At 44.7% G+C, this 11,820-nt stretch overlaps 1 protein-coding gene across 1 annotated transcript; it reads left to right on the top strand.

Moving 5' to 3' along the window:
* Positions 1-9,537: 9,537 nt before the first annotated feature.
* SCP2D1 (SCP2 sterol-binding domain containing 1) lies at positions 9,538-10,008 on the top strand. Its single transcript, XM_008587254.1, has one exon. The coding sequence runs from the start codon at positions 9,538-9,540 to the stop codon at positions 10,006-10,008; it is 471 nt and encodes a 156-aa protein (XP_008585476.1).
* Positions 10,009-11,820: the final 1,812 nt, after the last annotated feature.

The following is an 11,820-nucleotide window of genomic DNA, read 5'->3' as shown; positions in this document are numbered from 1 at the left end:
ATCAGGGCGTTTTCACACTCTGTGAACACTAGATGGGGCTATTGAGCCTTGCAAAGCGTTCATGCAGGTTGTGTGCCTGATCTTTCTTTCTTTCTTTCTTTATTTCTGAGATTCCGCCACTTTTAGCCGGGCTCCTCCCCACTCTGTGTGCTCAGGACAGGGCTGGGGCGTGTCTTCTACAAACCTTGACTTTCAGTTGAGTCATCAAAGTTGTGCCCTGCCCCGCCCTGCCCAGCGGGGGAGGGTCCCTCAGCACACAATTCCTCTTTGACTCCCCCCCGCATGGGTCTGCCCTTCTGGAGGGCTCACTAGTAACTTCAATGTAGCCCGAGGGGTCTCCGGACTCCCCTCTTCCCACCAGAAATCAGTTAGGGGCTCTTCCAAACTGAGGTCCCCAGAGATGGAATCTGCTTCCCGGGAAGAGGGAGTTTATCTGGAGCCGACGCCCAGGGTGTTGTGGAGAGACGATCTGGGCGGGCTCCTCTTCCCTGCCCCCCCGACGCTGGCCGGGGGCTCCCCACACTACCAGCCCCGTCAGAGCTCTGCGGGGAGAGGGGGATTGTAGGCCGGTCCACAGGCCCCGGGGTGCCCTGCGTCGAGGTAAGCAAATGGCACGTCTCAATGCAGAGCTGCGCCAAGCAGAGATGGCTGGCCTGCCCTCACTAAGCCGGCTGTCTCCGCCCCAACCCGAGAAAATGGAGGCAGCTCTGTTGTGGGCGCCTAGCGTGGTGTGGTAGGCGGGAGCCAGGTGGGCGGGGAGCAGTCGGGCTTCACCCCGCAAGTGGGGCTGGGCTGGGGGTGACTCACAGAGCTTACAGAGTTGGGCCGGTCCGGCGCGTTTCACTCCGTTTCTGCTGGCTTTCTTGGCCTTTGTTGTCTGGGCTGTTCGTTCGTTCCCACAGCAGGGCTTGGGTGCTCTCAGGACTCCTCTTCTGTGTCGGCCCCAAAACCTCGAACCTGCTGCCGCTTGTTTGTCGATGTAGGATCGTTGTTGAAAGAATTATTCGCCTTTTGTTGCTCTTGGAAATGCAATTAATACTCTGGTATCACAGCGCACAGCTCTCAGGATCACGCTGTCTCCTGGCATGGCCGCTCCAGACCCGTCGCCATCTTGAAAAAAAGGTGTTTCTACCTTTTGGCTGTTGTGAAAAATGCTGCTACAAACAGGGGTGTGCAAGTATGTGTTCAAGTCCCTGCTTGTACGAGTCCCTGTATATCCCTGGAAGTGGAATTGCTGGATTGTAACAGTAATTCTGTGTTTGATCTTTGGAGGTGTCGCCATGCTGTTTTCCACAGCGGCTGTACTGTTTTACATTCTTCCCAGCATGGCACAGGGATTCCAGTTTCTGCACGTCCTCACCTGCACTTGTTTTCTGTGTTTGTGTGTGTTCTTGGCAGTGCCCAGCTTGTGCTTTCCCCACAGCAGGTGTTTAGCAAATATCTGTGGGATGAAAGGCAAACTTAGAGTACTTGAATGTTCACTGTCCAAACTCTTGCAGAGTTTCTGGTGAAACTTAGTGAAGAAGAGATCTTAGCAATCCTGGATCTCATTTTCTCAGAACACCTGGTCTTTAGAAAGGAGCCATCACCTGAGGGCAGGTGATGACAATGAGCTGGGGGAGGGGGATCCCCCCTTGCTTGAAGCGAGCAGCCCCCCCATTTTTCAAAGCTGGCTGATGGTTGTCAGATGGAGATTCAGGTCCAAAGTTATGGATCTTTCCTTGTGAGAAAAGGCAAAAATCTGGATCATGAAAAGTGACATCCCCCCTGTTTTATACATCAGTAGCTGTGGTGGATTACATTGTCAGCTCCAATTTTCTCTCCCCTCCCTGCCCCTTGCCCTGCGGTGGCTTCGTCATGGGTGGAGTGTGCTTCCCCAACTTTGGGCCTGGCTCTGAGAGGTTCCTATGCCACTGGTCTGAGGGCAGGAGTGGCATCAGGCTGGTGCCAGGCCTAGGCCTTAAGAGGCCCCCTGTGTTTCTGTTGCTGCTCTTGTGTTCCTGCCACTGCCATGGAAGAACACACCTGCCCGGACCACTGGTCCCAGAGAGCAGATTCGAGACACATGTGTCCCAGGAGAGCTGCCCAGCCAATCTCAGCCCAGGCCAGCTGACCTCAGCCACCCATGAGGCCTGGGAGAAATAGAACATTTGATGTTATATGCTGCTGACATTTTGTGGTCATTTGTTTCATCACATAGTATAGAAAGAGTTAATTGATATAAGAAGTAAAAAGTCATAGTGTAATAATAGCAATTGGTATTGATATAAGAATTAATTTTTTAAAAATAAAAATCCATTATTCTAGATTTGGCTCGTGACCTCTGCTTTAGATAGAGCTCATACCAGAGCAGAATAATGGTTACCAGAGACAGGGAAGGGGAGGGGAAGTGGTGGATCAGTGGGTACAAAACTATGCCATCAACCCTGAGTCACTGTGCAGCACATGCATGTATTGAAACAACACATTGTACCCCACAAATATGTACAAGTAAATGTTTTTTTTTAAAAAAAGCTGGTACCAGTAGTAATGAAAATCTGCCCACACATCTTTTTGTTTTTAATGTCAGGTTTGTGGTGGTATAATTTACATATTTAAATTTATCTGTTTTAGTGTACAGTTCTGAGTTTTGGCAAGTATATACAGTTGTGTAACCACCAGCACAACTGAGACAAAGAAAAGTCCCATCACCCTCCTCAACAAAACCCCCACAAAACTCTGTGCCCATTGTCGATAAACCCATTTCTCTACCACAAATCCCTGCTGCAAACCACTGGTTATGTTTTTTTGTTCTTATAGTTTGCTATTTTTAGACTGTAATGGAAATGGAATCATATAGTATGTTGTTCTTTGAATATGGCTTCTTTCACTCAGCATAATGTATCTGAGATTTATCCATATTGTGGAGTGAATAAAGAGTTTGTTCCTTTTTTATTGCCAAGTAGTATTTCATTCTATGATTACACCACAGTTTGTTCACCCAGTCTCCTGTTGATGAACAGAATATAAATGGCATAAAAAATATTTAGATTTTCTCCATTGTTTTGAGTTAATGAATAGTGCTGATGGAAACATTCATTGCCTGCCATTCTGTGGCCAGTATTTTAAAATTATGTAAAAGAGCACAAGCTATGTCCAAAAATAAAATTTTGCACACAAATGTTTATAGTAGTTTTATTCATAATTGCTAAAACTTGGAAACAACCAAGATGTCCATCAGCAGGTGACTGGCATAAACTGTGGTATAACCATATGATAGAATATTATTTAGAGATAAAAAGAAATGAGCTATCAAGATATGAAAAGACATGGAGAAACCTTAAATGCATACTGCTAAGCGAAAGAAGCCAATTGGAAAAGACTACGTACCGTATGATTCCACTGTATGACATTCTGGAAAAGGCAAAACTGTAGAGACAGTAAAAAGATAGGCGATTGCCAGAGGTTTGGGGGAAGGGAGGAGTGAATAGGTGGAGCACAGAGGATTTTAAGGGCAGTGACACTATTTTGTATAAAACTGCAATGGCAGACACATGACATTATGCATTTGGCAAAACCCGTGGAATGTTCAACACCAAGAATGAACCCTACTGTGAACTATGGACTTTAATCAATAATAATGTATCAATATCGGTTCAACAATTGTAACAAATGTACCACAATTGTGCAAGATTTTAATAATAAGGGAAACTAAGAAGGGAGAGGAAGAAGAGGGTGTATTTTGGAATTCTCTGTACTTTCTGCTCAGTTTTTCTATAAATCTAAAACTGCTCTAAAGAATAAAGTCTATTAATAAAAAGAGAAAACGAAGAGGAAAAGAAGCATAAAAGAGAAATTTCTACTTGAAAATGTTTAAATTAAACATTTCTTTTTAGTTTGTATCACGTTATTCCTAAAGCGTGTGTGAGTGTGTGAGTGTGAGAATATTTTTGTTAATTATAAACTTTAACCTAAGGACAAATGGTGCGACTGCTTTTATTTTGATTTTTGTCCACTCAGTGAGAATGGGACCGGTATGTGGATGGGCATATAGATCCTCTCATGTTGGAGTTTAGCATGTCCCACATTTTAATGAGCCCAGGAATTGCCCAGGGATCTTGTTAAATGCAGACATTAATTCAGCAGGTTTTGGATGGGGCCTGACAGTCCGCATCTCTAGCCATCCCCCATGGATGCAACTGCTGTTGGTCCACAAACATTTTGAGTAGCAAGCATGTGAACAAAAGCAACTGGTCTGATTCAGGTAGTAAATTTTGTATTATCATCTCAGTCAAGTCCTAGCAATGAATGCATCTGTCTGTCTCCTGTGTGGAAGACTGCAGGCTGTAACTGCCCCAGGACGTGGCTATTTCAGCACTGAAGATCTTTGCCCACAAGGACTGGTTTGCAAGCCCAACTGAGATAGGAGGTGCTCAGTCTCCCTGGGGTCAGATTTCGGGATGCTTCCCTGGGTCTCAAACCACTCCCCTAGGACCCAAGCCCTTCCTCTAAGTCCAGAGCTACTGTTCCTGTAGCACCTATTTTTGGTACCAGCACATAGAGATTGAGGCCGCAGGAGGCAGACTTGTGTAAACTTGGTGGCTGAGCATGCTCAGTAAAAAGGAGTTTATCCCTTGAATGACCTTCTACTGGAGACACTAGAGAGCACCTAGAACATTCTAAGTGTATTCAGGGCATGTGATAGAATTTGACCAATGAGCATGCTCCAAAGAGACCAACCGAGCATGTGCAAGGCTATGTTACAAAACCTGTTATGTAATATGGAACCACCCCCTTAGTTGAATATTCATTAGATAGCATGAATATGTGTAGATAACCAAGCTATAAAAGTTGAGTCGAGGAAGAAGGTGGGACTTTTACTCATTTTCTTTGGAGCAAGCCCTCACTTCACCTGTGAGGCATATCTGTCTTACTTTTTGTGTTAAACTTGCCTTTAGCAGGCTGCAGTTCACTCTGGAACCAGCCTGCATTTTGTAAAGTGTGTATTTCTTACTTCTGCATTAAACTTGCTGCGGCTGCTCTTCAGTCTCTGGAGCCAGGCTGCACTTTCCTGTGAAGTCGGTATTTCTTAGTTTTTATATTAAACCTGCTTTCACTTTCTACTGTGACTCTGCTGTTGAATTCTCTCCTGTAGCAGAGTCAAGAACCTAGTAGAGGACAGGGTGGGTTGAGGTTGGCTATCAGACCTCCCCGGACCCTCTTGTCTGATATCACAACCATTATTTTCCTTGTATTTTACATCAGTCAGCTACTATCACAATAATTCTGAGTAACAAACCACTCCCAAGCTCAGAGGCTTAAACAACCAGAATTTATTTTCATAGGTCTACAGTGTGGTTTGCTGTTTGGCCGATCTAGGATGGGCTCTGTTGGACCTGGTCCTAGGTCAGCTCCACACGTGTCTCATCCTCCCTGGACCAGCAGCTGCCCAGGTTATGATCTTCTCATGGTCATGGCAAAAGCACAAGAACACACACATTCAAGCCTCTGCTCACATCATGTCCACTAACATCCTACTGGCCAAAGCAAATCACATGGCCACACCCAACTGCAAAGAGGTAGGGAAGTTTGTTCCACTTACAATGAGGCCATGGCAAGGCTATGGATGAATAATCCTATTACAGGGATGTGATGAATTGAGACCCATAATTTGATCTATCACATTCATTCAATGGAGTAAGAGATAGAATTCTGCTTAGGTAACAGCCTCACCCACCGCAATACATGCCATTCCCTGAAGCCATATCAAATATTATAGAAAACTTGCTCACCACTGCCTTTGAATAGGTTTCCTATGACTGTTGTCATTATCTTAGAACTCAATGATATGTGGGCCACGTACATCTTAGAATGACAAAAAACAAACAAGCAAAAAACCAAAAAAAACCCCCAATAACCTGACAACACCAAGTGCTGACAAGGGTACAGGCTGTATCAGTCAGCATGGGCTGCTATAACAAAGTACTGTAGACTGGGTAGCTTAAACAATAGAAACTTATTTCTCACAGTCCTAGAAGCCAGGAAGTCCAAGATCCAGGTGCCTGCAGATTTGCTATCTGATAACGGCCTGTGTCTTGGCTTGTAGATGGCCACCGTCCTGCTGTGCGTTTACGTGAATTATCCTTGATGCATGCTCAAAGAAAGAGAGAGAGAAAGAGGGCACACTCTCACTCTCATGTCCCGTCCTCCTTTTGTAAGGGCAATACTCCATCATGGGGGCTCCACCATCATGGCATCACCTAAACCTAAATACCTCCCAAAGGCCCCATCTCCTAATATCACCATGTTGGGGATTAGAACTTTAACATACTAATTTTGTTAGGACACAAACATTCAGCGTGTAACACACAGCAACTAGAATTCTCATACATTTGCTGGTGGGAATACAAAATGGTACTTTGGGAAACTGTTTTGGGGGGCTAGCTTTGCACTTGTTTGAATTGTTTAAAAATTTTTTTAATTAATTAAAAAAATTAGATAAAATCTATATATAGTAAAATGCAAAGGTCTTGAGCATACAGTTGGAGGAGTTTTTTGGTTTTTTTTTTTTTTTTTTTTTTTTTGATGACCGGTAAGGGGATCTCAACCCTTGACTTGGTGTTGTCAGCACCAGGCTCTCCAAAGTGAGCAACCGGCCATCCCTATATAGGGATCCAAACCCATGGCCTTGGTGTTATCAGCACCACACTCTCCCAACTGAGCCACAGGCCGGCCCTCTTGGAGGAGTTTTGATGAATGTGTTCCCTGTGTAACTACCACAATCAAGACACAGAACACTAAGGAAAACGTGGTATATATACACAATGGAATACTACTAAGCCATAAAAAAGAATGAAATTCTGCCATTTGCAGCAATGTGGATGAGCCTGGAGAAAATTATGTTAAGTGAAATAAGCCAGGCACAGAGAGAGAAATGCCACATGTCCTCACTCATAAGTGGGTGCTAAGAAAGAAGGAAAGAAAAAAGAAAGAAAGACAAAACTACAATAATACTTAGAACTTTCAGGAGAGAACAAACCTAAGGATACTAGAGATAGAAGAGGGGAAAGGAGAGGATTAGTGGAGTGATTGGTTGGGTAAGGGGCATAAAAATAATTATGATTTGTAATAATGAGTGTGCTAATAAAAAGCATACAGAACATTCCCATTTTTCTAGAAAGTCCCCGAAGGCTCCCCATGCCCCAGTCCCAGGCAAGCACTAATCTGCCTTCTGTCATTATAGATAAGTTTGTCTCTCCTAAAACTTCATGTAAATGTGAGCAAACACTGTGTAGTCTTTTATGTCTTCCTGCTACATGCTGTTTAATTCTGCTTATTTACTGACATGATGTGGCCAGATAAATCCAACATCAAGCCGTCTTTGGTGACCTCGGGTATGGCAGACTCTGTCCATGGCCCACCTGGGCCCTGCCTTCACTGTGGCAGTGCCCACAGCCTGGCACCCAGCCGGCTGCACCTGCCGAGGGCTTTCTCTGGCTGCTGCCACCTGCCCGGTTGCCTTCTCCGCACACTGGAGTTAATGTCCTGAGGAGCAGTGGTGATGGGGTGGGTGGATAATCCCAGCTCCCCTCTCCCTCGTGGGGTGAGGGTGACTCTGATGCACTTGTCTTACATGAATTCCCTGAAGTTTTCCCACTAGGTTAAATTCCAGTGTCCCACGGTAACTTCTTGAGTCCACACCTTCTACTGGCTGCTTCCCTTTCTCCATCTTGCATCCCCATGCCCCTGACTCCAGCTCACAAATAAGCTACTTTGAATCCTTGTCTCTGTCTGGAGTGGACAAACAAGACATCAAGGGACAATGTACATTTCAGACAAGAGGTCACTGGCTGTTAGGTGTGCAGAATGGTAGTCCCTGATGTGCCACCTCACCATTCTGCCTTGTGCCATTTCTCTTGGATCTGAGTACTTATTGCAAATCTTTTCTTGTAATGGATTTTTTAATTTGTGTACATCTTCTCCTGCATAGGGTGTATGCTCCCTGGGAGCGGGGATCACACATCTGCCTCAGGGAGTGATGGGAATAGAGCATGACCACTTGGGACACATCACAATAATTGTTGCAGGTATGGGCCACGGATGGATGCAAAATGGAGTGGCCAAAGCATGATGCAAAGCAGGATATTTGCAAAGTCCCAAAGTATTTCCCTACAAGATACTTACAAAGGGAGAAACAGCTCTGCAGTGGAGAACCTGGTGAACCCCCTTAAAACAAATGATCAAGGTCACCATCCGCAGAAAGGGGACATAACATCATGTACCCCTGATCTGATGCATGGGGAAGGGCTCTGTAGTTTTCCTGCCAAAAATGCACAACCTCAACCTAACCATGAGAAGACATCAGACCCAAAATGAGGGACATTTTAGGGAATAACTGGCCAGTATTCTTCAAAAGTGTCAAGGTTATGATAGACAAAGACTGCAGAGCTGTCCCAGACTGGAGGGCACTCGGGAGACATAGCACTAAATGCAGCATGGCATCCTGGACCAGAATCTGGATTCTGCACCAGAAGAGGAACACGGGTGGGACAATCAGCAACATTTGAATAGGGTCTGTAGATTAATTTTTTGGGTTAAATCATTGTACTGTGGTTATATAAGATGTCGACATTTGGGGAAACTGGTGTGCAGGGTATACAGGTACTATTTTTGCAAACTTTTTGTAAGACAGATTATTTCAAAATAAAAAGTAAAAAAAGAAAAGTGGGTTCCTGGGTCATTCTGCTGCTGCTGAAATCTGGCTACATTACTTACTAACCACGTGATTTTGTGTAATCAATTAATTGCTCCTTCCCTCAGTTTCCTTATCTGCAAAATGGGATAAAAACAGTACCTACCTCAGAAGGTTGTAACGAGTATTAAGTATGTTAATACACATACAGTACTTAGAACAGTGCCTTGGCTCAGAGTAAGGGCTATATTAATATATGCAAATTATCATATGAGACCAACAACATCTTCTGCTGATCTTAGGGAAATTCTCTCTCTCTCTCTCTCTCTCTCTCTCTCTGCTTCTGGAAGATTTCTGGTGCAGGACCTGGTGCTGATTCCTTCTTCAGTCGGCTACTTTGGTCTAAAAGCATTTCCCCCTCTACCAGCAGCCAGATAAAGCCAGGTCCAGCACCAGAATCTGTGCCTTCAGAATTATCCACTTATAAAGGGACCAGAATAACTGCTCTCTTTGTTAGGGTCGCTACTGAGAGATGCTTGCATTGGAAAGAGAACTCGTGTCACCAAAGAGCCTTCTGGGGTCAATTTCCCTTATCTCCATTGCAGAGTTTGGACTTTTGAGCTTGTGAGACCAACAGCCCTGACTGGTTTGAGGGTATGTGTGGATCTGCCTCATAATTACTTGTCTGAGTCCTCACCCCATGTCATATTTTAGCATTCATTTGGCCAATGAGACTGCAGCATACACACCAGCCTCAGTCCCTGCTTGGGTCTTACCTTTGATGTCACAATCTGACCTGCGGGTATTAATCTGGCCACAGCTGCTAACAGAACAGATGGCAAGGTCAAGAGGACCAGCACATCATGATGTGGAGGAGAATCGGCCATCAACCAAAGATCAAAGCTGGGCCTGGACCTCAGGCAGGCCAGTTCAAGGCTCTGGGTTCAGCTCAGGAAGCTGCAATGACGCACCCTCTGGAGCTGTCGGTATTCCAGAGCTTCCCAGTGTTGGAGGACATGGGCCATCACATCAAAGAAGTGGGGGCCCAACTCGTAAAGAAAGTCAATGCCATCTTTCAACTGGACATCACCAAAAACGGGAAGACCATTCTGCAGTGGACCATTGATCTGAAGAATGGTTCTGGGGACTCATATCCAGGACCTGCCAGGCTCCCAGCAGACACTATCTTCACAATCCCGGAGCCTGTCTTTATGGAGTTGGTTTTGGGCAAAATGAACCCACAGAAAGCCTTCCTTGCTGGCAAGCTCAGAGTGAGTGGCAAAGTTCTGCTTGGCCAGAAGCTGGAGAGGGTTTTCAAAGACTGGGCTAAATCTTAAGCACGCAGATGTACCAAGGAAATGATCAGAACTTCTCTCCAATTATAACGTCGAGTGGAAACCATGCTTCGAGTGAAGATCAAAATAAAAGTATTTTTTTTTTGCTCAAATTCTTGCTATTCAAGTTTGATTAATTTTCACCCAATATTTTTGCTCAAATTCTTCCTATTCAAGTTTGATTCATTTTCATGCTGATGTGTACATTTGCAGTGAGAGTTCTGGAGCAGTAAAGAGTGTTGGAGTGAGTCGCCTATAATCTTTGTCTTTTCCTTTTCTTAGCTCTATTTGTGTCATAATATGCCAGGATGGAAGCCATGTGTAGAGAAGTGGGTGATTATGATAGTTGGAATTAAATGCTGTAAGGATTGAGTTCCTGATAATTTTTTCTTTCTTTTTTCAAAGCTTGATGCTTTGCTGAAAGAAGTGGTAATTATTGTGCAGGTCTGCATCCCACATGGTAACTTGGTTCTATGAGGTGACTTTTCACCAGGGTTGGAGGGCTTTCAGAGGGTGGCTCTGCAGCTGAGAACCTGAGTGGAACCCAGGCAATAGAGGGGATGATGCTCTTGGTGTATTATGCTGGATTCAATTCCAGGGGAGTTGAAGGGCTTAGAAGATGTTCTAGGCTAGTTGTTGTTAAACTGGAGCATGCATCAGAATAGCTTGGAAGGTTGGTTAAAATCCAGATTGCTGGGCCCCACCTCAGAGTTCCTGCTCAGTTGGTCTGGGCATGGGAGAACGCACATTTCTTTCTTTCTTTTTTTTTTTTTGACCGGTAAGGGGATCACAACCCTCAGTACGGTCTGTACCACACTCAGCCAGTGAGCGCACCGGCCATCCCTATATAGGACCCGAACCCACGGCCTTGGCGCTACCAGCACCGCACTCTCCCGAGTGAGCCACGGGGCCGGCCCAGAACGCACATTTCTGACAAGTTCCCAGGTGATGTGGCGGGCTCACCCTTGGAGAACTCCTGCTCTACTTCACTTCACGCTGGAGCTTTCAGTATTGATTATAACTATTCTAGACCAATGAGACGCTGCCATTATTTTAAAGGATCTCCTGGAGACAGATTATATAGCCGTCTGTGAGCCATTTCTCAAATATTGATGATGTCAGACGCTCGTGCATTGAGTGTTTCACAAAAACAAAGGTCATTCTGGAAGGTTTTCCCTTCTGGGTGCTCTCTTCACATGTTGTCTGGGAGACCTAGGATGAAGTCGGCTCCAGCTAATGTGACTTTGATATAGGTGAGTGTGTGTTGTTGATTCACATGTGGTTTGTGTGTACCTTTATCTTGTAGGTTAAACGTAAACAGTGTGGACACCCTGAAACCCACACGAAAGTTTCATAAAAGCTGCTGGGCTCAAACACATGCCTACCAAACTATCCAGCCATTCCATTCTTAGGAATTGTCTCAAGAGAACAGAAGCATATGTACAAGTACAAAAATCTGCACGTGAATGCTCATGGCAGCTGTGTTTATAATAGTCCCAAACTGGAAATAAACCAAACGTCTATCAATAGGTGAATGAATGGACAAATTGTGGTATGTCATACCATGGAATGCTACTTAGCAATAAAAAGGAATGAATTATTGATATACATACAACCATGCATATAAATGTCAAAATTATCATGCTGAGTGAAAGAAGCCAGAGAAAACTGAGTATGTATTATACGATTCTGCTTATATAAAATCCTAGAAAATGCATATTGTAGGGACATGAAAAAGATTGGTGGTTGCCAAGAGACAGGAACATGGGGAGCGGAGGAGGACGGGAGGGAGGAATCGCAAATGGTCATGGGTGA

The sequence above is a fragment of the Galeopterus variegatus genome, unplaced genomic scaffold, assembly GCF_000696425.1.
Source record: "Galeopterus variegatus unplaced genomic scaffold, G_variegatus-3.0.2 Scaffold116, whole genome shotgun sequence".
Classification (NCBI taxonomy): Eukaryota; Metazoa; Chordata; class Mammalia; order Dermoptera; family Cynocephalidae; genus Galeopterus; species Galeopterus variegatus.
Note: the sequence above shows the minus strand (reverse complement) of the source record. Positions and strands in the feature narration are given on the sequence as shown.